The sequence below is a fragment of the Centroberyx affinis genome, unplaced genomic scaffold (genome assembly GCF_046629955.1).
Source record: "Centroberyx affinis isolate AG114_WGS23_722 - 3 ecotype Tasmania unplaced genomic scaffold, CSIRO-AGI_Caff_v1 ptg000189l_1, whole genome shotgun sequence".
Classification (NCBI taxonomy): Eukaryota; Metazoa; Chordata; class Actinopteri; order Beryciformes; family Berycidae; genus Centroberyx; species Centroberyx affinis.
In genome coordinates this window covers 266,562-291,490 of record NW_027278884.1, presented here as the reverse complement: position 1 = coordinate 291,490, position 24,929 = coordinate 266,562, and the positions used below count along the sequence as shown (strand labels likewise).

At 45.0% G+C, this 24,929-nt stretch overlaps 1 protein-coding gene across 1 annotated transcript in view; it reads left to right on the top strand.

The window, feature by feature from the left end:
• Positions 1 to 24,929, top strand: part of wwox (WW domain containing oxidoreductase) — a 123,570-nt gene that overhangs the window by 40,862 nt on the left and 57,779 nt on the right. The window contains exon 8 of the mRNA XM_071537822.1: positions 70 to 334. Within this exon, the coding sequence (XP_071393923.1) occupies positions 70 to 334 (265 nt within the window). The remainder of the gene's footprint in view (positions 1 to 69; positions 335 to 24,929) is intronic.

Below are 24,929 nucleotides of genomic sequence, written 5' to 3'. Positions count from 1 at the left end.
ATGCACACACACATTCACGCACACGCACACACACGCTCTAACCCACTCTTGATCTGTACTGTCCCCCAGGTTCACAGACCTGGTGGACCCGTGTGGCAAGGTGGACCTGGCCCTGCTGTCTCCCCCACAGAAAGACTACTGGTCCATGCTGGCTTACAATCGGGCCAAACTCTGCAACCTCCTCTTCAGCAATGAGCTCCACCGCCGCCTCTCGCCCCACGGCGTCACCTGCAACGCAGTGCATCCTGGGAACATGATGTACACCTCCATTCACCGGAGCTGGTGGCTGATGACACTGCTCTTCACCCTGGCAAGGCCCTTCACCAAGTCTATGGTAAGGAGGACGTCATCTCACACACCACACAGAGGGAGAGAGTCACACTCTTCATGAGTGTCCTGGGTCTGGCTATAAAGAAAGACATTAGTTTCCATGAGTTAAGAACGTTGGTAGCCACCATAACGGTTAGGTTACCGCCATTTGATAACTGTTATTCTGCAGATAGCAATACTGACGCCAGTCAGTGAAGTCACCGCTCTGAATTACTAACTTCTCCCCTCTAGTTCTGACTCTGACGTGTCTCTTGCTCAGCCTATATATTTGTCTTGGCACGTTCCTGGGAGAGAGGAGAGGAAAAGGATGGAGAGGGAAGGATCTGCTGAGTGCTGAGGGCTCGGGGAGAGAGTCTGGGTTTCACAGATAGAGAGATATTCTGCGGTTTGTTTTCCTCTTCCCCCTGTCACTGTTTATTTAACTCTGAGAGGACCGTTCCCCTATCCTCTCACCAGGGTAGGTGATATTCCAGATCCCGTACACTGCGACTATTAGGTTACAGTAATGCACTGTACAAACTCATGTCTCTGCTCCTTCCCCAGCCATGTACTCTAGAGTACTAAAATAATAAGCTCCACCATCAAAGATGTTTTAACCATACATGCCCTACCCATCAGGAGAATCTATTACCATATGTTTTCTGATGTATTATGTTTAGATCTAAGTCGTATTAGCAGGTTGACTCCACCTCGTTTTGTGAAGGCCTGTCTGAGAGCAGAGAAACGGTAAAGGCATTATGTCCTGACTCCTCACAGGCTGTTTTCGCTCAGCGCACTAAGAGACAAGGCCATTTGTTCTGCTGGAGGGACCTGTGCTGTTTATCTATTTACAGGCTATCTGGAGGTCCTTGAAAGGCCTTACATTAAATCGTCTAAATGTGAGGCCTTAGAAAGAATGCTTTAAATACACTAACTAGAGAGCCTTAGAAGTATTGAAATGTTTTAAAATATGGTAAATAGAGGGCCTTAAACTATTAAAATGCTTTAAATACAGTAAATAGAGGGCCTTAGAAAATATTACAATGTTTTAAATACAGTTAATAGAGGTCTTATTTTTTTCAACATGTAATACAAGTTTAGTTTTAATAAAGTTTCATTTTGACACAACTATGAAATTAGATAGTGGTATTGACAGATTTTTTTTTAGTTGGAAAGTAATGTAAATGAAATAAGGCAAATGCTATTAATTGTTTTGCCACAAGATGTGAATGGTACCAGCAGTAGTGTCAATTTAATTTTCTCATGTTGCATTATATTACTTTCACTTTATGTTTGACCCTCACGCATGTCCACTCTTAGATAATACAGGGCCGTAGTTAATATGCCAAACATGTTGGACATCATGTCCTAAACATTTAATTTCCTGGTGTCCTTTTTCTTATGTTGCTCATGTGTAGTTTTAGAACTTTTATCAGCTATGTTCAATAGGAAATAGGAAGGTTTTGCCAGCTTCTTTATTTTCTATATTTTGGTTATCAAGTCACTCTTAACTCCATTTTCAGGTAGCAGTAAAAAGGCCTTAAATTTGGCTTTCTGAAACCTGCAGATACCTTGTGTACAGGCAACGACACATTAGCAATATTTGAAGCAATTTTGTCTTCAGCGGAATTGGGAATTAGCAGTGCAAGGAAAAATATGGTTAACTTAATAGACAAAAAGGAACAGTTGCATCATGAAAAAATATGAATATGAAAATAAGACTTCTGTCTAAAATTGCCCCTCTATGGTACCCCAAAATAGTAGTTAATATGTCACAGCCTTCAGAATACTTAGTACAAATTTGGATTTGCATCGGCTGCTACTGAGTTTTGATGACAGTGGTTCTAATGTTACCCTGTTCTTTATAAACAGCATTTTCATCCCATAGGTGAGTTTCTCTTGTTCTCATTTTGTTATACAATGTATGAATTGGAATTATTTTTATTTAATGGGATCCGTGTGTTTGAGCAGGATTAGTGTTAGAGTTTCCTCTTAAGCTGTCCTGATGTGGCATTAACCACTGTAGTGCAGCTTGGTGTGGGGACTGGTGTGAGTGTGTGTGTGTATGTGTGGGTGTACAATACATCTGTGTATGAGCATGTATGTGTGTGTGAGAGAGCGTTCTCGGGGTGTATGGCGACGTCAGGTGCCTGAGGTTAACATCCTCACACACTTTGGATATGAACGATAAAATCCAACACTGTGATTTATCATATCCTATATTGCGTCCTCTGCTCTGTAAGACTTCTCAATGGATAGCAGCACTCTACCCTTTAGGCTCCATAGCCCCCTAATATATGCTTTAGTTTGACTATTACATCTTTCCATTAGCTACTCTTCATACTTTATCAATTTAGTGTTTGCACTGAAGGGAAAATGTGATGTGTTGAAAGGCAGCGTGGTGGAGTTTTAGTGGAGCGTTATTCTGATCCATCATGTTTGACAGACACAAGGCCTCGGGCCGTCATTTGTCTCTCCTCCCTCTGACATAGGATGAGAGATGAGAGGAACTGCTCCTCAGCACCTTTCACAAAATGCCAAGCTGAACATTTCCTCAATTTGACTATTTCTGTCACCCAACACTATCTTTTTTTTTGGCCCTCTTTACCTTTTCTACAATTCTTTTAGCTGTTTTTCTGAGTCACTTTCTGATTTTAATGCTCAAATCTGATCTGTGTCCATTTCAGCTGGACCAGAATTGGTAAAACATGCATTTCTTTTAATCAAATGATGTAGAAGTGTACCCTAGAGTGGATGACACTTGGTGTGACTGTTTTGGATTTGTGAGACACACACAGACACAATTAGCAGAGCGGTTTCTCCTCCAGAATGAGGCAATGGCTTTTCTACATGTGGTTAATTAAAAGTAGTGTAGATGTTAGTAAATATTAAAGGACAAAGGTAGAGCTAGTAATTAAATTCTGGTGTGCTGACACAGCGATTAGCTAAAACTCATGTCTGATAAAGGCCACACACACACACACACACACACACACACACACACACACACACACACACACACACATACACAAATGCACGCAGACACACAGGCACACCCTTAAGCTGAGCATTTGCTCTTATTTAAATCTGGGGTTGATAAGGGCCCTGAAAGTGTATCCTCTTTAGAATCCCACTCCTCACTCCTTCTGCCCCCACATTAAGGGCTTAATAAAACAGTGATATTATTTCAGTTATTGGTTGCGGGGATATGAAGATGGTATCGCTTTAATTGCTTGCGTACGCTTGCGGGATCCGTGGAGATTGTTCTGGGATGCAAACATAAGCAGAATGTCGACTCCAAAAAACAATCACAAAGCCCCCGTGTGTCTTCTTGCGCAAATAACCAGCCTCTCATTTAAAACACAGGTTTGATTTATAGGAGTGCAGGTGGAGTGATATACAGTAGGCCTGCACACATAGACACACACACACACACACACACACACACACACACACACACACAAATTCGCAATATGGAGAATATTGAAACACCTGGAGCTACATGTGTGTCTTAAATCTTTTATTTGATTGTTGTAGTAAAAGAAGGCAAATGTCATGTCAGGCCATACGCTCCATTCTTGGTCATCCAATCATGTTCCTGCTTCCCACGCTCATAAAGTATGCTTCATGCTCTCTTATTTTATCAGGTCTTCACTCTTAGACCATTATCTTTTACCAACGCATTTTGTTATCTTATTACCAAAATATATTTTGACTTCTTCTATTTTGTATTCTTTGTGTTGTGGATTTGACTTAAAGGAAAGAAACTTCTCTATTAGCAGGGAGCACAGCCCACTCTGCCATTGATGTACAGAGCAGATTCCATTTTGCTGAGTTGAGAAAGGCATCTATAAAGAGCCATGACATTTTAATCAGCCAAACTATCTCTTACTAACATCATGTTCCCCTCCCCGTGCCTTGATCTGCTTATCAGAGATTGTGCGGCCAGGCCTGTAACTCCTGTTTCTTTAATTCAGCGTGTTTAGAGTGGGAGTTTTCCCTGTGTCCTTTAGTGTGATTATCAGCGCTGAATGATCTGGCCTGCAGTGGTGTGCGTGTGCGTGTGTCGATATATGTGTGTGTGTGTGTGTGAAGGAGCAGGAGAGGGAGAGAGAACGAGAGAGAGAGAGAGAGAGAGAGAGAGACCAGGCAAAACACAGCTTTTATCACAGTGCCATGATTTGGCAGCTGCAGTCTAATGCTTAAAAGTGGAATGAAACTGAATTTGGTTGATTTAATGCATCAAGGGTAATGTCAGTTTTTCAGGCATTTTACAATAGTGGACTATCATTGATGTACTGTAAAAGTTATTAGACTATAAACTTTGAACCAAAACTCACGCTGGACACACATTTAAACCCTAGGTAGTGAATGTTGGTGATTGTTTCAGGGTTAGTTGGGCTGCAGCCTTGGTAAAGTTGTCACTGTCCTGTCACACTGTAACGTTGACCCTGTGACATTTTGTTGACTGACTGATTGCTCCCTCAGGATCAGGCTACCCTCAGGCTCTGAGCAGCTGGGCTCAGCCTATACTCATCAAGTCTATACCTTAACTATAGGCGCAGACAGCGCTGAGCTGAATGGAGATCAGTGTGGGCAATGGCTCCAGCACCTCATCATCCACTATAATGGTTAGGAAGAGGGGAGGGGGAGGGGTGGGGTGGGTTGGGGGGCACAGGCCTCTGGTCCAATCAGACACCTCGGTTCCCCCAGGGGGTGGTTTCATCAGCGCCCTCGCCTAGCACCATGCTTCTCAGCGTTTTAGCGTGATTATTTTACCCAGGATCCTGCCTCGGGCACCAGGCCACCTTTTTACATATGCACAGGCTGAACTTTTGACCAGGCCCCAGCAGTCAGCGCTGTATTAGAGGAGCGCTTGTTCAGTCAGGAGTCGTGAGACTGGTAATGCCTCCACTGCGCCTTGCCTGCTGCGTCTAGGAGCTCTCTGCCGCACCTAGGGGGTTAACCCCAGAGACAGGTCCAGCCACAGAGACATCAGCATTACCATATGAGAGACATGCAGTCGGGCAGTTCGGTGCTGTATGTGCGCACCGCAGCCACTGTTACTTCACTGTTCTTTATCAGCTTCTCTCCTGCAGACAGACGTAAGGTCAGGTGCTGTATCTGCTATCTGCTGTAGCATACAGACACAGTGGCTCTGCTGCACACCCAGGCAACATCCGTGTGTGTGTGTGTGTGTGTGTGTGTGTGTTAGGGATTTGTGTGTAGTGCTCAACCATGTGGAAAGAAAGAGGGGCAGAGGTCCCAATCTCTCCCTCAGCCCCCCTTCTGCTCTGTAGGGTTAGATGAGCTGCCAGCCCCCTGTAATAGAGTCCTCTTGGATGATTAGGAGCTACACAGGAGGGGGTCAGCTCCCACCTGACTGGAGACGCTCTGTAGTTTTCTCTTCTGTGGTGTAGACAAACTATTACACATTAAGCCGGTTGGTATTAGGCTCATATACTGAAAGTGAACTTGTCTGGTGATTTTTTTTTTAGGCCAAGTTTAAAATCATTTTTGAGTAAATTGCTATAATGCCAGACCTTCCCTGCTGTGCTGCTGCACTACCTATGAGTGAGAGAGTGAGTGAGTGAGCGAGAGAGAGAGAGAGTGAGAGAGATGTTTTGGTGTGGGATGGATAAAAGCATACAATCCCATTTGGCTGTATTGACATGTGTGTTCCTGCCCAATCCTGTTACTTGGATTATTGTCCATGGAGATACCATTTCATTAAAGAAAACACACACACACACACACACACACAAACACACACACACACACACACACACACACACACACACACACACACACACACAGTGGGTGAATAGAGATGGCCTGAGGCCTGGTTATGTGGTCCATTGCACAGGGAAACTGTGTAAATGGTTTATTGTGGATGAGTTGATGTGATGGAGAGCGTGTCTGGATCAATAAAGAACCAATCAAATGCTGACAGTCTGCTACTGTATGCAGTCAGTCATTCACCGCTCCTGCCTGCATACAGTCATACAACACGAGTGTCGAGGAAACATGAAGAAGAAAGTGGAGGAAGTTTGTTCAGTTATTATTATTATTATTATTTTTTTTTAACAATGTATAACACAATTGAAAACGTGCTATCATATACAGCACATTCGTTTTTTACAGTATTGTCTTGTTGATCATTGTGTATCTAGTTGATGCGTAGTTGTACGGTGCTCATCAGTTGTGCCTCCTGCTAGGACAAGGTGTCTGTCTGTGAGAGAATGTGTTTTTTTTGTGTTTTCGTTACTTCAGCCTCTGCCATATCCCAGCCGCTCCTGCAGCCCCAGACACCTCAGGGAGGCCATTAGGACGTCTCCCCAGCCGGGGGTGTCTGCGTCTGGGCTGAGTCTGAGTTGGGGCTGGGCTAAATTACCCCCGAGCCACAGGTCAGAGCCAGCTAGACCCTCGCCGCCCCGGGACCGTCTCTCTAATAGGAGGGATCAGAACAGGCCAAAGCGCCAGAAACTGACCTGGCCAGAGAGACATCCTTACTCACTTACCCTCCACTCTTCCACACTGCCTCCTGCACCCTCCTCCTCTTTTCACCCTCAGAGCCAGTCGCTTCTCTCCTGTGACCCTCACAGAGAAGAAAGATGTAACCTATCACCCCCTCCTCACCCATCCACTCCTGCTTCTCTCCTGCCGCTGACCCCCACCCCTCCCGACGACCCCCCCCATCCCTCCCCCGCCTTTCTTTGTTGTGACACGGCGCTGATGGACTATTTTTCAAATTGATTTCAAAAATGTACATAAGCAGCCGATCCCCTAGCCCAGATTACCTATTGATTTTTAATATGAAAAGCTCATTATATAAGCAGGAACTGCAACACAAAAAGCTAGCCAACCTTTGCATAAATCCTTTAATTGAATTTCCAGAGCCCGTGGTTCTACATTTTTTAATTAAATCCATTTCTTTTTTTAAGGGTTGCTGTGTAATTTGCATGCTGTGAAGTGGGTGCTGTCCCAGATAAAGTGCCATTGATCCTTATTAAGGCTCACCTCTGGGCTCGCTGAAAACCAACCGCAGAAATTAAATGTGCTCATGGTGCATACACTTATTGCCCGCATGATAGGATTAGAGGGAGAGAGAGAGAGAGAGAGAGGGAAGGAGGGAGGGAGATAGAGATGGAGAGAGAAGGAGTGATGGGGTAAGAGGTGGGGAGAGAGGGGGGTATTATTAATGGTTGTTCATATTAATGTAATATTTCACCTTTCCTTCTCTGGGGTGAGCTTGTGAATAGCTTGTTTATAAATACAGCTTGGCCCGGGTGTTACTTTGGTTTCACATCAAACCCACTCTAGTCTGGTGTCTTGGTCTGTCGGGGTTCACTGTGATTTCACTGTAATGGTTTGAAGCTTTTAAATACGCTTTTAAAGACTGATTGTCACCATGCTGACTGTTGTGGCTTTGTGTTTCCCATGTTGAGCCGCTTTTGCTGAAAAACAATTATGCCCCTTTATTGCGTTTCAGATGAGGGGAAAGAACTACTGACCACATGATCATGACTGGTAAATGAAGCCAATGATCATATCTGATATGGGTACTCTCATTGATCCTTAGGAGGTCATGATTATTAGAAGGTCGTGATCTGCAATTGGTCTAAGTAGAAAGTGTTTAGCTACCTTTCTAGAGATTGAATGACATTTAATTTCCCTGTCCCTTCTCTGTTTAGGAGCGGGTAACAGCGTGTGTGTGTGTGTGTGTGTGTGTGGACAGTGAGATCTGTCCTGTGTTTGTGCTTCCCGATGGCTAGTAAAGCAGGCCTCCCCTTCCCCGCCTTTGTGTGTGGCTGTATGCAGACTGTGGAGTAAATCAATAGGGATTAACCTGTGACCCCAGCCACATACTTATAGCCCGGTCCTCCCTGCTCACACATCTCTCATCAGTTTCACTTAAACACTGCGCCTCACTCAATAAGGCACCGCGCGCTAATTCATTTCAAAGATGGAGAGGCCCCTATCACAGGCTTCTCTTTTCACGCGTGCGCACACATACACACACAAAGGCACACGCACACACACACACACATACATATAAACAAAATGCATTCACACACAGAGAGACACACAGATAAGATAAATAAGGATGAGGCAAACTTCCTGCAAGGAAATTTGTCTTGGACATCATGGACGCAGCACTTTAAGACATGAAAACAACGCGTCTGTGTCGTCGGCAGAGCAGCGCCAGCTCTGCACTCACAGAGAGGGAGTGAGATGGAGATGGAGAAATTTTCAACCCAGGTTTAAGGCAAAGAGAAGAAACGAGAAGAGGAGAAAAGGCCAACCCCACACATTTTCAAGTGCGGGGATGTTCTTGTAATATGTGCAGCTTTTTGGTTTTCACTGGAGTCTACCTTGTTCTTTCCACTTAGAATGGCTGTTCCAAAAGAAATGTCAAAAGTTGACATTTTTGCTTCTTTTTTTTCTTACAGATAGAGGGAAGATGAGGGAGGAGGATGACATACAGACCTAGTTCAGACAAAGGGACAAGGTTCTCTGTAAAAGTTTAGAAATGTGCCCAGAGGGGGGATGTCTGGCTTTCTCTTATGCACACGCACATACAGTACACACACACACACACACATACACACACACACACACACACACATGCACACACACACATGCATGCTTGCGTTCTCTCCTTTTCTCTGTCTTCCTCTTGAAGTATTGACATGGGCTGACTGATTGGTCTGATGTCTCTCTATCTATGTGTACATGTCCATGCGGAAATGTGTGTGTGTGTGTGTGTGTGTGTGTTGAGCGGTGCAGTGTCAGCAGTATGTGCTGCAGGTATTGACCCAGGCCTGTCCTCTACTCTGACTGCGCTTGGCTCTTGTCCCTCACTTGTCATCTCTCTCTCTCTCTCTCTCTCTCTCTCTCTCTCTCTCTCTCTCTCTCTCTCTCTCTCTCTCTCTCTCTCTCTCTTGCTCTCTCGCTCTCTCTTTCTCTCTCTCTCTGTCTCTCTTTTTCTCTCTTTCTCTCTCTCTCTCTCTCTCTCTCTCTCATACTGGATCTCTTCATGGAGGATCTCCCTGTGAGTTAATCAATATTTTTAGCACCTTTTCAGAGTCACTGTACATTTTCAATATGTGTCTGTGCCTCCAAAAAGACAGTTTGTCTTATTTTGGAGGCTTTACACAGAGAACTGCTGTTTATACCATCAAACCATGATTCTGCATTACATACTTTGCATTAAAACCCATTCATCTGATGGGAGTTAGAGATGTGAATGACCTCAGTAATGTACAGAATGGGATCTGAGAGCTCAGCTATGCTTTTAACCCACAAACAGGTTCACATAATGCTCATCACTGAGTGAAGGGGTGAAAGGTCAAATTGCACATATAGGAGGGAGCCTTTTCTCCTGGGACAACTAAAATATGATGAACGTCTGACCTCTCATTCCCCTGATTGTGTAAACAACAGACTGATGATTCATTTTCTGTATTTTACAGTCGTGTGTTACCAACATTTTTCCTTTTTGCATTCTAAAATGCAACCCATCCATCCAACCAACCCCATAACTCATATTACATTGTCTTTCACTCTTTCTTATGTGCGTTGTTCTGTCTCATCCACACCGGGCAGGAGGAGAAGAAACATACGAAAAGTAGCTACTCACTGAGGTGTGCGTGGCTGTTGGACTGAAACAAAAGACTTTGATTTCCCTCATTTCATTTCCATGAAGGGATCATAATCCAATCAATCAGACTAAAACAACTTGGTTCCCTTTCTGTCCTCCCCCAACCAACCAACCAACCAACCAAGCATACATATTTACACAAACAAACACACACACACACACACACACACACACACACTCAAAGCGCCTCCTAAATGCATGTGGAGCAGGTCATTCCAGTAGTGGGGACCCCCCCTGGGGTTAGACCACTCTATGTGTTATTGATTGCGTTGCTGTTGCATGTTGTGCTCAATCATGTGTTCCATGCGTCTAGCGCTGTCCTCTCCCACCTGGCCCATTAGATTAGGCTAATGCATTCAACCATTGATTAGTCATTACACTCAGACCTGATCAGCCAATCGCCTACCTGGTTTGACTCTACTTGACCTCTGAACCCTGGCTCCCATGCCGTCTCTCCGGCTCTAACATGTTAAACACACACATGTAGCGCACAGCTCTATCTGTGATGTGTATTACACCGGGTTAGGGTACGGGTTCAGTCAGGGTCACTACTGTATGATATTCAATACTGATAGCATTTCCACGCATTTCCTAATCACATGCAACAGAGAGCTATAGATTGTATCATCGAGCATGGAACGGCACGCTGTTGTGCCGAACATTGATCACAAAATTTAGCCTGAATGAGCTTGCTGATTGAAGTGCATGAGAACACCTTACCGAGTTCAGAGTGGAACCTATACTGTATATTTTTTGTCTCTTCCCCACCCACATCGTATTTAAACCTGTCCTTGTATGATCTAACCAAACGTCCCAAATATGACCCAGACTAGACCGGCTCGGCCTGTTTAAGATGGAAGGAACTGTGTCTCTCTCTGCTCTGTCTGACCATCCAGTGTCAGGACTATCACCTTGAGAGTTGTGCTCAGGAAATAATAAGTCGCCCTCTCATGCTCTATCTACCCCCCCACCCCCTACCCCCCTATTCCCCCCCTCTCCCTCCACTCCCATCCCCCTTATTTGCTCTTTGCCTCCTTTCCCCCCCTTCCACAGTATTGAGTCTGTCTGTGAGGAATAGCTGTTTTAGGGACAGGGCCATTGATGTGTGTGTGTGTGTGTGTGTGAGAGTGTGTGTGTGTGCACAGTGCATAGCTTAGATGAATCTGAGTGATTGGGGATAGATGTCCTTATTGGATATGAGCTGGCTACTCCGTGGCTCTGCATTAAATTTGTATTGAATAGGAAATTAATGATTGGATAATTTCATTGATGTTTCTGGTATTGAACATATAAACAAAATGTTCTTTTGAAGCATTGTGTGGGTGTTGCACCCTGGGGGAAGGGAGCGGTCCCAGTTGTGCTTAAGAAAGAATAAGTCCATGTTAAGTCCATAGTGTATTGGAAAAGAGAGAGAATGGATCGATGGGGACTTGGTGCTTGAGACACACTTTAATTGTATTATTTTCTTTCAGATTTCTGCCCTCCCATATCCATCTCAACACAGCAGTGACAGATTTGATATGTATTGCCAACATTGTCATAAAGACAGATTTGAATTTATTGAACAGTTTCAAAAAGGAATTTGTTCTGCTTTTATTAGTAGACCCATACGGACCATAAGGGATTGTAGTTATAGTGTTGTGTTTGACAAAGAGACTTTTTTATAGGTGTTTTGTCCCCTTCTTATATTTGTAAGTGCTCTGCTGCCTTTTTGTGTACATTGAATCAATGCAGTGCCATTGGTGCTTGGAATTCCTCCGAATCAAAGACTTACAACTTTCTCAAAGTGAAGACGGACTGTTTCTTCGACTGAGTTGGCTATGAACAGATCAAAGGGACGGGAGATGGTGAGACTCTGAGTGGAGGAAACTTGTTTAATTAAAATGAAGCGACGAAGGGGAGTAGGGAGATGTTCTTTGATGCGTGTTCCGGATGCACCGTACATGTTATGTGGTTATTACACACGGTTTTGTTTAAGAGGTTCCAGGAGAGGGTGGGACAGTGGGAGGGTTGCAGACGCAGGAAAGGAGAGGCAAGGAAGGAGTGAGCTTGATGAAGTTTCTGATTATCCTACCTCCTCTGGCACAGGGAAGAATTACTGAATGCCATCTGGGTCAGTGCTCTTTATGGAACTACATTTATGAAATACATCCCCCCCCCCCCCCTTTCTTCCTCTCCCACTCTCTCTCCCCCGCTGTATCTCTCCCTTTCTCCCTCTCTCTTCTCTAATTGGAGATGCAATAAAGGTGTGCGGGGTCAGTGGTTCCTCAAGGTGAGGCCGCATGCGTGTCTCACTCTAATGTTCTCCTCCAGACACACGTGCAACCATCACACTAGTTCCTGCCGCTCCAATCTCACATTTTCCCTGTTGCCCACCATAACCACAGGCCTAAAACTGTTGGTTGCAGCACAGATAATTCAACTCCTGCCACTTGCCTGTCCCATGCTAACTCTTTATCAACAATATAGAGCTCTGTCAGTGTATAGCTCCATGCCGCCTGCCTTGCCCTCCTCTCCCAACTCCCCTCCATGTCCTTGTGCCAGCCTGTTAAGCCAGAGGGCACGCTGTGGGTGAATCAGAGGCTGAACTGTGCCAACACAACCAGCGGGACAGGCCCTGCCAAGGGTGCCAAGGCCTCCAGAGAGAGAGAGGAAAGAGGGGGGGGGGGAGATGGAAACAAGTGAATCACTAAAAGGAGGTGAAACAAAATTGCGGGGCGGGCTGTGGGGTTTGGAAGACAATATAGAGCATATGAGACAGGAGGGAACTGAAAATGACCTTTTCTCTAATCTCTCCCTGTACTTGTGTTCATTTGTTTGCGTTGAAGATCCAGAGCAGCAGAGAAGCCAACACCAAAAGTTCACAGGGGGGGAAGTAACAAGCTCTTTGTCTGAGGAGCGCACTAAGTCAGTACCGTTTCAGGCCAGTAGGGGTCATTGTAGTTCAACTGACTGAGCTGAGAGAGCTGACGGGTGAGCGTGGAAGCTGTGGGACAGAGGCGGCGGCGGTTCATCTGCTCCTGTGTCACAACTCTGTTTTTAGATGCTGTATGGAATTTAAATTCAGCGTTTATTTCTACAAACAATTAAATTTTCCACATTTTTCTCCTTTCTTTTTCTTTTATTCTCAGACACATTTTGACAGGTTTTATAGGTGGTGACCTCTGCGGAAGGCCTCAGGTCATTTATGTGGGTTTGCTGCTGCTGTGTGTCTTTTAATTTAAAGCTGCATGTTTCCTTAATAGTAATATTTTACTCAGTGAGAATCGGCCTTTTTAAGACCGATGGGACCAAGAGTGAGAAAGTGGAGGGAGGGTAAAAGGAGGTTTGCACTTGTGAATGTGCAACGCGCCACCCTCTCCTTCACCTACCGGTTGTGCCTAATTGATTTAGCACATGGGCTGGTAATTTAATGTCCAATATGAAGAGGGCTTTGCGGCTCCCTTTCTGCTCAGAGGGAGAGTCTTGCCTCCAGGTATTGTTTGAGACACCATTGTTGAGGAATTAATTGCAGAGTCTGTTCCCTTTAAAAGCCTTTCTCTCTCGCCGGGGCTGCTGGAGCGCCGATGAGAGATGAACTCTCTGTCTCTCTCTCTCTCTCTCTCTCTCTCTCTCTCTCTCTCTCTCTCTCTCTCTCTCTCTCTCTCTCTCTCTCTCTCTACCTCTACCTCTCTCTCTCTCTCTCTGAATGTCTGTGTGTGTGTATGTGTGTTTGTGTTTCTTACAGCCACCCTACACACAGCTCAGTTTGTAGTGTGACTGTTATAATGTGATGGGACCAATATAGCCTTTTGTTTTGGTGAACACACAAAGCCACATTTATCATTTTATTGAACATTTTGTGAAAGAACAACAAAAGTAGCGGGGCTGGTTGAGGGTTTTTGAGGTGTAATACATTTAGCAAATTCTATATTTCAAGAATCTGTACCATTCCCACAAACAAACTCACTTATTCTCCACACTTAATTTGCGTACACAAGATGCTTGCATGCCACCACTGCCATTGACCTCCAGTAGATGAATATTAGATGAAGCAGCAGCCAATATGTGAATAGCTGAGTTCAGGACAGCAACGATTTTAATGGCAGTGAGCAGCCATTAACAGTATATCTGAAAATAGACAGAGGATTTTCCATAGATCATTAATGACGGGAAATCTATCCCTCTTTCCCTCCCTCCATCCTTCGATATATCTCTTCTCTCCACTTTATTTATCTACCTCTATTTCACCCGTGTCTTTTTTTTTTTATTTGTGCACAATACATTTCAGCTTCATCTCACTGCTTGCACTCATATAGAGACTTTCTTCACAGACAGAGTGTCTGTTCCGGACACGGTATTAAAATGCACTGTGAGATATTTGAATAGAGCCCACTAATGTCTGTTTAGTATATAATCCACGTCCCCTCCTCCCATATTCCTTGTTATTCTAGTTTAGTGCTGTAATCAAGCAGGGCTTGCCAATAAAGTTTATTGTACGGAGCTAAGTGTCAATATCACACACACACCCAGGGCAGAGAGGTCCCTTTAATTAGAATAGGAGAGAGGGGGAGGCTGTGTGTGTGAGCGTGTGTTTGTGCGTGCGTATTTGTGTGTATGTTGGAATTTCTTTGTTGATATTAACCATCCGAGACTGTAAATGCCATTCAGTGTTAACCGCAGGCCTGTTCTTTGTAAAAGTGACGATGTGCGTATGAATAAAAAATGTGATGCTGAAAAAAAATTCATAAATGTGACACCAGCATCAAAAATTTCACTGCTTTTATGAACAGATCAATTCTAGCTTTACATGACTATCGAGCCTAGATGTTTTGAATCTGTGTTGAGTCCGAACAAACAATAATCCCCGCTATATGAAGTATTGATTAGACCTACTCCATCTCTGTGTGGCTTTATTAAAGGTACAATTGTAAAGGTCTTTATGATGATGGTATAACCTGACGGGAGAAAACTTTCACAACTCCTGTGCACCGGCTCCAGGAAAACAGCCGCTCTCTTTTTACCGCTGAGCCGCAGTCGAGGAGGCATATTTATCAACCTTTTGTTCAGGCCTCTCTAGAATATTACAAGTACATTGCAAAAATTCAGACATTTTCAGAAGTCATTTTAATTCAGAACTGTAGTGTATTTTTTATTTATTTTTTATTCTGTGAGTAGAAGCCAGTTTTCATCTTTCGCTCTTGCTCTATCTCTCTCTCTCCACACTTTCTTATTTTCCTATTAGGCCACTTACAAACAGCCCGGTTAATATGTAGAATCATATTACTGATATGAATTCTTTGATAAAAGGCAATTTGAGCAAGGGCAGAATTGAAAACACCTCCCACTCCTAAACACAGAGTCCCGCTGTGGCGAGGGGCGGGCTCCCCGCTTCAATCAAACGGTAAAACACAAAACCATTTCCCATTACAATGCAAAGAGATTAAAGACAGATTAAATGTACGGTATGGGAGCCGGGGCCGATGCCAACCGCCGATAGCTGCGTATTCCTTGCGACACGCTCTGACACGGATAGGAGAGGAGAGAAGAGGAGAGGAGAGGAGAGGGGAAGGGAGGAGAAGGGAGGTTAGGAGATGAGGAGAAGGAAGGAGGGGAGGGGGGGTTAGGAGACGGGAGGAGAGAAGAGGTTAGGAGAGGAGAGCAGAGCAGAAGGCAGGTTAGGACAGGAGAGAAGAAGGGAGGTTAGGAGAGAAGAGGAGAGATGAGGTTAGGAGACGAGAGCAGAAGGGAGGTGAGGAGAGGAGATGGGAGGGTAGGAGAGGAGAGGAGAAGGAAGGTTAGGAGAGGAGAGAAGGGAGGCTAGGAGAGGAGAGAAGGGAGGTTAGGAGAGGAGAAAGGAGGGTAGGAGACGAGAGCAGAAGGGAGGTTAAGAGAGGAGAGAAGGGAGGTTAGGAGAGGAGAGAAGAAGGGAGGTTTGGAGAGGAGAGGAGAAGGGAGGTTAGGAGAGGAGAGAAGAAGGGAGGTTAGGAGAGGAAAGAGGAGGTTAGGAGATGAGAGCAGAAGGGAGGTTAGGAGAGGAGGGAAGAAGGGAGGTTAGGAGAGGACAGAGGAGGTTAGGAGACGAGAGCAGAAGGGAGGGGAGGAGAGGAGAGAAGAAGGGAGGTTTGGAGAGGAGAGAAGAAGGGAGGTTAGGAGAGGAGAAAAGAAGGGAGGTTAGGAGAGGAAAGAGGAGGTTAGGAGACAAGAGCAGAAGGGAGGTTAGGAGAGGAGAGAAGAAGGGAGGTTAGGAGAGGAGTGAAGAAGGGAGGTTAGGAGAGGAGTGAAGAAGGGAGGTTAGGAGAGGAGAGAAGAAGGGAGGTTAGGAGAGGAGAGAGGAGGTTAGGAGACGAAAGCAGAAGGGAGGTTAGGAGAGGAGAGAAGAAGGGAGGTTGGGAGGTTAGGAGAGGAGAGAGGAGGTTAGGAGACGAGAGCAAAAGGGAGGTTAGGAGAGGAGAGAAGAAGGGAGGTTGGGAGGTTAGGAGAGGAGAGAGGAGGTTAGGAGAGGAGAGCAGAAGGGAGGTTAGGAGAGGAGAGAAGAAGGGAGGTTAGGAGAGGAGAGAGGAGGTTAGGAGACGAGAGCAGAAGGGAGGTTAGGAGAGGAGAGAGGAGGTTAGGAGACGAAAGCAGAAGGGAGGTTAGGAGAGGAGAGAGGAGGTTAGGAGACGAGAGCAGAAGGGAGGTTAGGAGACGAGAGCAGAAGGGAGGGGAGGAGAGGGGAGGAGAGGGGTAAATGCACGATGCGGTGAGGGAGAGCAGATGGAGGAGTAATTTGCGTGGGATGTGGTAGACGGGGGAAACATGGCTGTGTGTCAGCGCTGAGCGATGCCTCCCGTTCTGAAAGAAATCAATTTAGGGCGGGACGGGGACGCCGTGCATACAATAATTGAATATTACCGCTTACCATCTCCTTCACATGCAACCACTCTGCTCTGCACTGTAAACTGTATGGAGAAGTGAATCAGCCGGTGGAACGGGAGATAGGGGTTAGGGCAAAATATTGAAGAGGTTCAAGTACAGATAATAAGTTGATACTCCAAATAATCTCTTCAAGTAACATACAAGATTGAGAAGAGGAATTACATCAGTGTGTGTGTGTGTGTGTGTGAGAGAGAGAATGTGTGCGTGAGTGTGTGCACACGTTTCTATCTGTCTATCAGACTCTGCCTGCCCACCTGCCTGCCTGTCTTCCTCTCTCTCTCTCTCTCTCTCTCTCTCTCTCTCTCTGTCTCTCTGTCTCTGTCTTTTTGTGTGAATCTGGGCTCTGACCTATCAGATCTATCAGTTCTGTCTGGGCCACATGGCATGATCAATAATCACAACTGTTAATCAATGAGCTTTTAAATAAGCATCGACCCTGCTTACAAGGTTAGCCTCGTTTATTGGTTTACATTAGGCTAAGTAACACAATCAACTAGTCATAAGAGGAGATATGTCTTCTGAGGACCAAATGGAAAGTTATTGTAGCTACACAGATTTCCCTTTTGGCTTTTTCTCAATCAACAAACAAGACATTACTCTGGATTACAGCTGGATATCTCACCATCACATGGAAAAACAATGAAAATATATATAAAATGTAAAATATATATTGATTTATATATCTATGACTGAAAACAGTAAAATGGCAGATTTAGAGTGTTTACAGTGCTATGTGATATCCTGGTTAGCATAATTTCTTTTTTCATATCGTTATTGTCTGGGAAATGCACTGTGCTTGATTTAGTGATTTGGAAAAATTTTGGCACTGGAAGGTCTGGATAGCACCACAATTATTTGCACAGGACACACAGTGCACTATTTGCACTTTTTGTGTGAACATACTGGACTAAGAAATTGAATAATACAGAACATAAGTCTGTACCTGTGTATTTGGGTTGTTCTTTTCAACAACCTGGTTTCTTATATAATTAAATGTGAGAAGGTTTTCCAAGACTACAGCCCACAATTAGTCCTGATTGATTAAATCAAAGTTAATTCAATCTCCAGTTTGCCTTATTTCCACATGATAACAAACACTCGTTAATTCCTCTAAATAACAACAGGCTGCTCTGTTTTACTATTATTTAATCATCTCCTAACATAGTAATTGTCCATATATCATTATGGATGATCAGGAAACATTTAATTAGGATAATTACTCATTAGTCTGCACACAGCTTTTTTCAGAAGGTGATTCACATTTTGTTTGTGTGCGGACGTGTGTGTGTGTATGTGTGTGTATGTGTGTGTGTGTGTGTGTGAGTGTGTGTAAGCTTGTGTGTACATGAGTGAATACTTTTGAGTTTGCTTATGTTTGTCTCCAAGTGTGTATATTTCTGTGTGTGTGTGTGTGTGTGCCTGTGTTAGTTTGTGTGTACATATGCATGGAACATCATCCGGTCTGGTTTCAGTAATATTCGTCACTGTCTGATTTACTGTAGTGAGGTTGCCATAGCAGGCTGGGATCCACTGCATTTGTCTCCATTTCTTAATGGTATTTCAACAGCTCCTGCACCATCGGCCGTTTCTCATTTTAATGACTGGAGAAACGACTGTGTGTGTGTGTGTGTGTGTGTGTGTGTGCGCGCGCGTGTGTGTGTAGGTGTGTGTGTGTGTGTTTTTATGCACATGTATGTTTTTTTTAGTAGGCTACAAAGATAAACCTAGGCTAGCTAAGCTTTTTTTTTTGTAAAGACAAAACAGCATCAACAATATTTCTTTGGTTGAGTGGGAGTTCTGATTGATGTGGTAGCGACTGGTGGCTATTGAAGTGACTACTGTTATATTGGTTGACGTGACTGAAATTGGGTTTCTCTTCTACCCCACTCGCACAGATGACCCCCCCAACACACACACACACACACACACACACACACACACACACTCAAACACAGACGGTTCCTACAAGATCTGACAATTACAAGAGAGGCTTTTAATCAATCTGGAATGCAGCTTGGAGGGGCGAGTGGCGGCAGAAGGGAGGAGGAAAAGGAGTGATTACTCCCTCTCAATCTTTATCTCTCTTTCTCTATCTCTCTCTTTCACTCTCTCTCCCTCCCTCCCTCTCTCTCTCTCTTGCTCACTTTTGCTTTCATTGGGTCCTTCCTCTGTGATCTCAACTGGACTATTTAAACAACCCCTCTTCTCACTTCCCTCTCCTTCTTCTCTTGTTTTTCCCTCCCTCCTTGCGCTCCATGTTTGACTATTAGCTGACATGCACTGAGGGAGCATCGCTCATCTCCCCGATTTCTCCTCCTCTTGCCTCCCTCCCTCCTTGCCTCCTCTCCTCCTCCTTTTCACTCCTCTCTCCTGCTCCATGTATAACTATTAGCAGACATGCTCTCAGGGAGTCTGATGAATATTTTAGCAGCTGCTGGGAGGGGCTCCAGTCCTCCTCCTCAGCTTCCAACACAACTAATGGACCAGATACAGTGTTTTCCTTTTCACAACTTCACACTGCACTTTAGTCTGCACTGCACTGTGACATTGGACTTGGCTTTGTTTGGCTTGGTCAGACTGGACTTGACTGGACCAAGAAGAGCTGTACTGGCCTGGGAGCGTGGGTTTACCAGACTGTGACTGGACTGTGTCGTATAGGCAGAACTGGACCGGGTGAGGTTGGGTTTACAGATGAGTTGATTGTCGTTCACTGGACAGAAGACAAACATTTTCACAGCCTGTTCAACACTTTAAAGACCCCATGAAATTGCATCTTTACTTCCTGGATTTGATGCAGTTCCTGTTGAAACAGGATGTTGGGGCGGGACATAATGCAGTGAGGGGTCATTCAAAAGTCTTAACCAATGGAATATCAGTCAGGGAGAGAAGGGAGATTATTGATTGATATTGACTGTTCAAAAATCTTATGGCCATCATTAAAGATGCTGCGTTTTCCAGGCAGTAAAATGAATCACAGTTCATTTCATGGGGACTTTAATGTCAAAGACAGCATAGACTCATCATAGAATAATGAGTGTTGGTGCCAATCACAGAAGAGTTAGTCCTGGAAGACTTTTGCTCAATGATTCCCTGCTCAGTACTTTTGCCTCTCCAGATCATTGGCGGTATTGTGAGGAAAGCAATACTTAGACTTTGTCTTCCTGGACAAAGCAGTACAATATAGTCTGCTTATTCCTGCTGGTGCTACAGTAGGTGTGTATGTCTCTTTTTATGGCTCGGGTGGCTGTATAACATTAGACTTACTTCAGTTTTGATCTCAGGGCCCGATGATAGAAGGCCACACTAATAATGTAACCAATGTGTGACTATCTTCCCACACTGGTACTGATTGCTTTGCTCTCCTCAGCCTACCAACTCCTGTGGTAGCTAGATTATTTTTTTTATAAACTCTGCCCTTTTTTGTAACCCCTCCCTTACCACACCACAACTTAACACGAACAAACATACCACACCTGCACTGTCCTCCCTGAGCTCTCTGCCATGTCCAGCTGACTACACTGGAATAGAAGGATGGATGAATGGCATGAGAATGACACTGATATGATATTATACTATGAAAGAATATGTGACTGTACTGGACATATCTGTATCCTGATATGTCTGTTTGCAAATATCCTGGCCTGTTGGTGGTTTAGTTTTTTGACAAGCACGTTTTTCCTGCCACTGAATATACAGTAGACTGAAAACTAGCTCTTCACAGCCATTGCTACTCCGGCCCCCATTATCCTCTCACTTGTCTTTCTCACTGCTCTGCTTCCCTTTCTTCCCTTCACACCTTCCGTCTCTCTTGTCTCTCTGTGTGGTACAGTACACAGTGTGTGGGGGTGCTTTTATTCGTGTGTGTCTGTCTGTATGTGTGTGTGTGCGTGTGAGAGAGAGAGAGTGTGTGTGTGTGTGTGTGTGTGTGTGTGAGCGCGCACGCTAATCTTTAGATGAGGGGCTGGTGGTTAAATCATGATGCATAGTCCAGGGCTGCTCTGGCCACTGTCATTAATCAGTACAGGGGCGGGGGACGTATCTGCTTTTTATCCATCTCTTAAATCAGTCACTGCAGCTATCGGCAGCCCTCCCTCCCCTCCCCCCCTCCGCCTCCCCCTCCCCTCCATCTCCTCCCTCCTCCCCCCCAGCCCCAGCCCAGCCCCCCCTGGGCCGCTGATTGAAGTGGCATTGTTTGGGAGACAAGCGGCGCTCAATCAATAGGCAGTCTCACTAAATTACCGTTTGCATGAAAAATGAAGGGCCGCCCAACCTGACTCCATTTCAGCAGGGGATGTGCAGTGTGTGTGCGTGTGTGTGTTTGTAGATGGGTGCCAGAGACAGAAATGTGTGTATGGGGATGGAGGGAAAAGAAGTGCAGCCTGTGTGTGTGTGTGTGTGTGTGTGTGTGTGTGTGTTTGTCGGGGGACAGAGAAGACAAAGTGGGCAGCTGATAGAAGCAGGACGTGCATCTCCCTATACTACAGTATAAAATCTTTGGAAGACCACCTACAGCTGCATAGGGATGTAGGGGAAATAGGAGCCCAGGGTTTCCTGCTCATGTATTGATCAAGGCTTGTTAAGGAGCTCTGCTGCGGGTCCTCAAGGCCCCTTATCCGACACTGTGACCCTCACCCTTCCCCTTCACCCTTCAACTTTACCTTTCACCCTGACCTCTGACCCCTGACTGACCTGGTCTGTCTTCTTGGCTTTGACTCTCCACCTCTCAGCCACTCTGCTGGGAACGCTTTATATTTTTGGAAGGTTGTTTGTGGTGTGTGTGTATTTTCATGCGTCTGACTCTGGGTGTGTGGGTGTGAACACGTGTAGTGATTTGGTGTCGAGAAATTGACTTTCCTGAGGTGCAGTGTATATGTGTGTGTGTGTGTGTGTGTGTGTGTGTGTAGGGTCGGTTGGCCAAGGTAGGCTGGAGTGAGGTCTCAGCCTCTCTGTCTGTTTGTGCTCCGCCCTGACCTCTGGCTATTAATCATCTCCAGATCTGTGTTTACCCTCAGTTCAGTTCTCCAGCACACAGGCACCTAGAGGGGCAATTAGAGAGGAACCGCCGCCCCAGTGCAGAGGATAACCTCCCTCTAGTCTCACACACACACACACACACACATCCACACACACACACACACACACACACACACGCAAACAGAGCAAGCTCCTGAGCAGCAGGACCTAGCCTCACCCTGAGAGCCAGCTATAATGTTTTTATTTACTGTAAAAGCATCCTGCTGTTAATACAAGTGGCCTATCTCACTGCTGCCATTATATTTGTATGGGAGAGAGTTTGCGCATCTCTTTGCTCAAGTGTGTGTGTGTGTGTGTGCGTGTGTGTCTCCCACCCCCACAGGGCAAACCAAACATGCATTAGTATAAGTTGTGCAGGCTGAGTCTCATCCAGTGTACATATGGTAATGGATGGTGTGTGTGGAACATGTCAGCCACCTCATCATGTAAAAGCCTTCCTGTACAGGAGGGAGCACAGAGGGCTGGCAGGTAGGCATTAGGCAATATAATGGCCTCTATTTTTACACTGTGGAACACAGTTGAAGAGGCGACACTTATGAAGCTTTCAAAAAGCAGACACGCGGATGGGGAGGGGCGGGGGGGGGGGGGGGGGGGGGCGTTATAAGTGGGTAAGTGAGAGAATAAAACTGCTTTTCGAATTGCCTGACTGTTGGACCCGTTTGTCTGTGCCCGCATGTCTGAGTATGAGTACACACATGCATACTTGTGTTTGTGTGTGTGTGTGTGCGCATTTTGTGTCTGTGTTTTTTATTAACAAAGCCAATAATGAGCAGTCCAGTGGTGATGTGTAATCCATGTTGTTTTTATTACTCAGATTGATCAGAGAAGTGGAGAGAGAGGCTTTTTAATGGCCTAGTCTGATCCCTCACCATCTGGATGGTGGTGCTTCGAACTGAAATACAGTCCAGTCCACTCTCAGACCAAAAAGAATAAAAAATATACACCCGCTCAGTCCAGTGAATTCTGTATCCAGATTTGTTTAAGCATGACTCGCCTCTGCAATCCCCTACGTGTAGAATATTTACTTCAATATATCATTCTCAAATTAATTTTTATAGCATAGTATAATGGCTGTAGAAAAATGAGACTGTTGCTGTGAAAATTGGTGTATTCTGTCTGTTGCTATGTGTTTAATTTATGTGTCCCTGGGTACAATTTCCTGCAAATTGTGCAGGAATGACTTACGGCACAAAGGAGGGGCCTCAACCAAAACAGGAATGGGACTGTCAGTCTCTACTTCATAGGTGAACAAATACATTAACAAATGCAGATGCTGTACAGTCCCACAGCACCTAGCTATGCAGCATCAACTGTTGCTGCAGTTGAAGGTACTACAGTCCTGGAATAATCAGGAGAACCACAACCGGTGTATTGCCAAGAAAGAGATCTGCAGGAAGGTTAGCTGTCTTTCAGTATCAAAGTAGCCTGTTGGCCAAAATGTTTCGTTAGCATTGCCCAAACTTAACAAATTCCACAACTATTATGCAAAAAAAAAACTGCTCTGCTAGCTCAAGTTGAAAAATATTCAGCAGTAAAAATATTTTACACAGTTACAATTGTCATGTGGCAAGTCATCTTTGCGACAGTTGACGTAAAAACACTTCTACTAAGGAACTCAAGGGGTCGGCAAAGTTATCTAGTTTCAAATTCTACTGGTAGTAGCTTTAAGCTAACAAAGTATTGGTAACAGGACAATGTGTGACGATACTTAAGGCTGCCATCTTTTGGAATTTTCTTCAACTGCCAAATTAACTCTTCTTTGCACTTTTGGAATTAGTCTTAGAGCCTACACTTACACACGCACACACGCGCACACACACACTCACGCACACACACACATACACACGCACTAACATACCTTTACACATGTCTGTAGTCAGAGGGAGTGTGCCAGGGTCATGTGCTGAGTGCTTGTAGGCCTGCCCCGAGCCCAGGGAGGCACTTAATCTCTGTGTGTATGACATGTGTGAGCTCAGGGTATTGTACTGTATGTTTCCCTCTCACTCAGCTGTACTTAATGTAGCCCATAAAGGCTACACAACAATAAGCTACGCCTGGCACTCTGGCCACCATTCCGCACTACACTAGCCCGCTGAGCAGGATAAATGACTCCTATAAACCTGTCACACACACACACACACACACACACACACTCATGCACGTAAGAGCACACATGCACACTGGAGCGTGCACAGACTATAGAAAGTCATCTCCCTCGCCGTGGAGTACCTGCTGTGGTTCTCGGTGTGGTCGTGTGAAGTTTGTTTCACTCCATGTGGTGTGCGGTAATAATCTGAGCGCCGCTCGTAAAAACTGAGGTATGAAATATGGATAGAAAAGGCTTTTTGTTATCTGGAATCCTCGCACTCAAAGGATATTGATGGATGCGTAGGATCCGTGTGATGGTTGTATTATGCGTCCGTGCGTCTGTCCCCAGTGATGTGATCCCTTTCTGTTCCCTCACCCCGGCCCAGTGTTTAATCAGAGGCTGAAGACAGATCCAACTTCCCTAATGTCCTGCACCTCCCTCTGCATCTCACCCAGGAAGACTGATCTACATTAAGCGGGGATAAAATAGCCCTTCCATGTGATGGCTAGCCACAATGTTGGTAAATGAATGCCATTTAAAATCCATAAAACTGTTATTGTGCATAATACCTTATGAATATATGTGCGTATGAGAAGTAGTTAAGCGTCGGTGGGTGTTGTGCGGCGAGGGATAGATGGCCGTGGGATATGTTTGGGTGTGTGTGTGTTGTGTTCGTGTTTTGTGTGTGTGTTCGCATCTCACACTGGGTTTGATATTAGACAGCACAATTATTAGTCTCTGCGATTGAGTGGATTTTATCTATCATTTTTACAAAAACACCCACTAACTGTCCTGACTGAGTGCATTGTTGTGGGAGCGAGCAGTGAAAGTGCTATTAGTCTATTTATGGATCCAGCGTGGTGTTTATCAGTCACAGACTGACTGTGGCGCAGACAGCATCATCTGGCCCCTCATGTTGCTTTTAATGATTTTCCT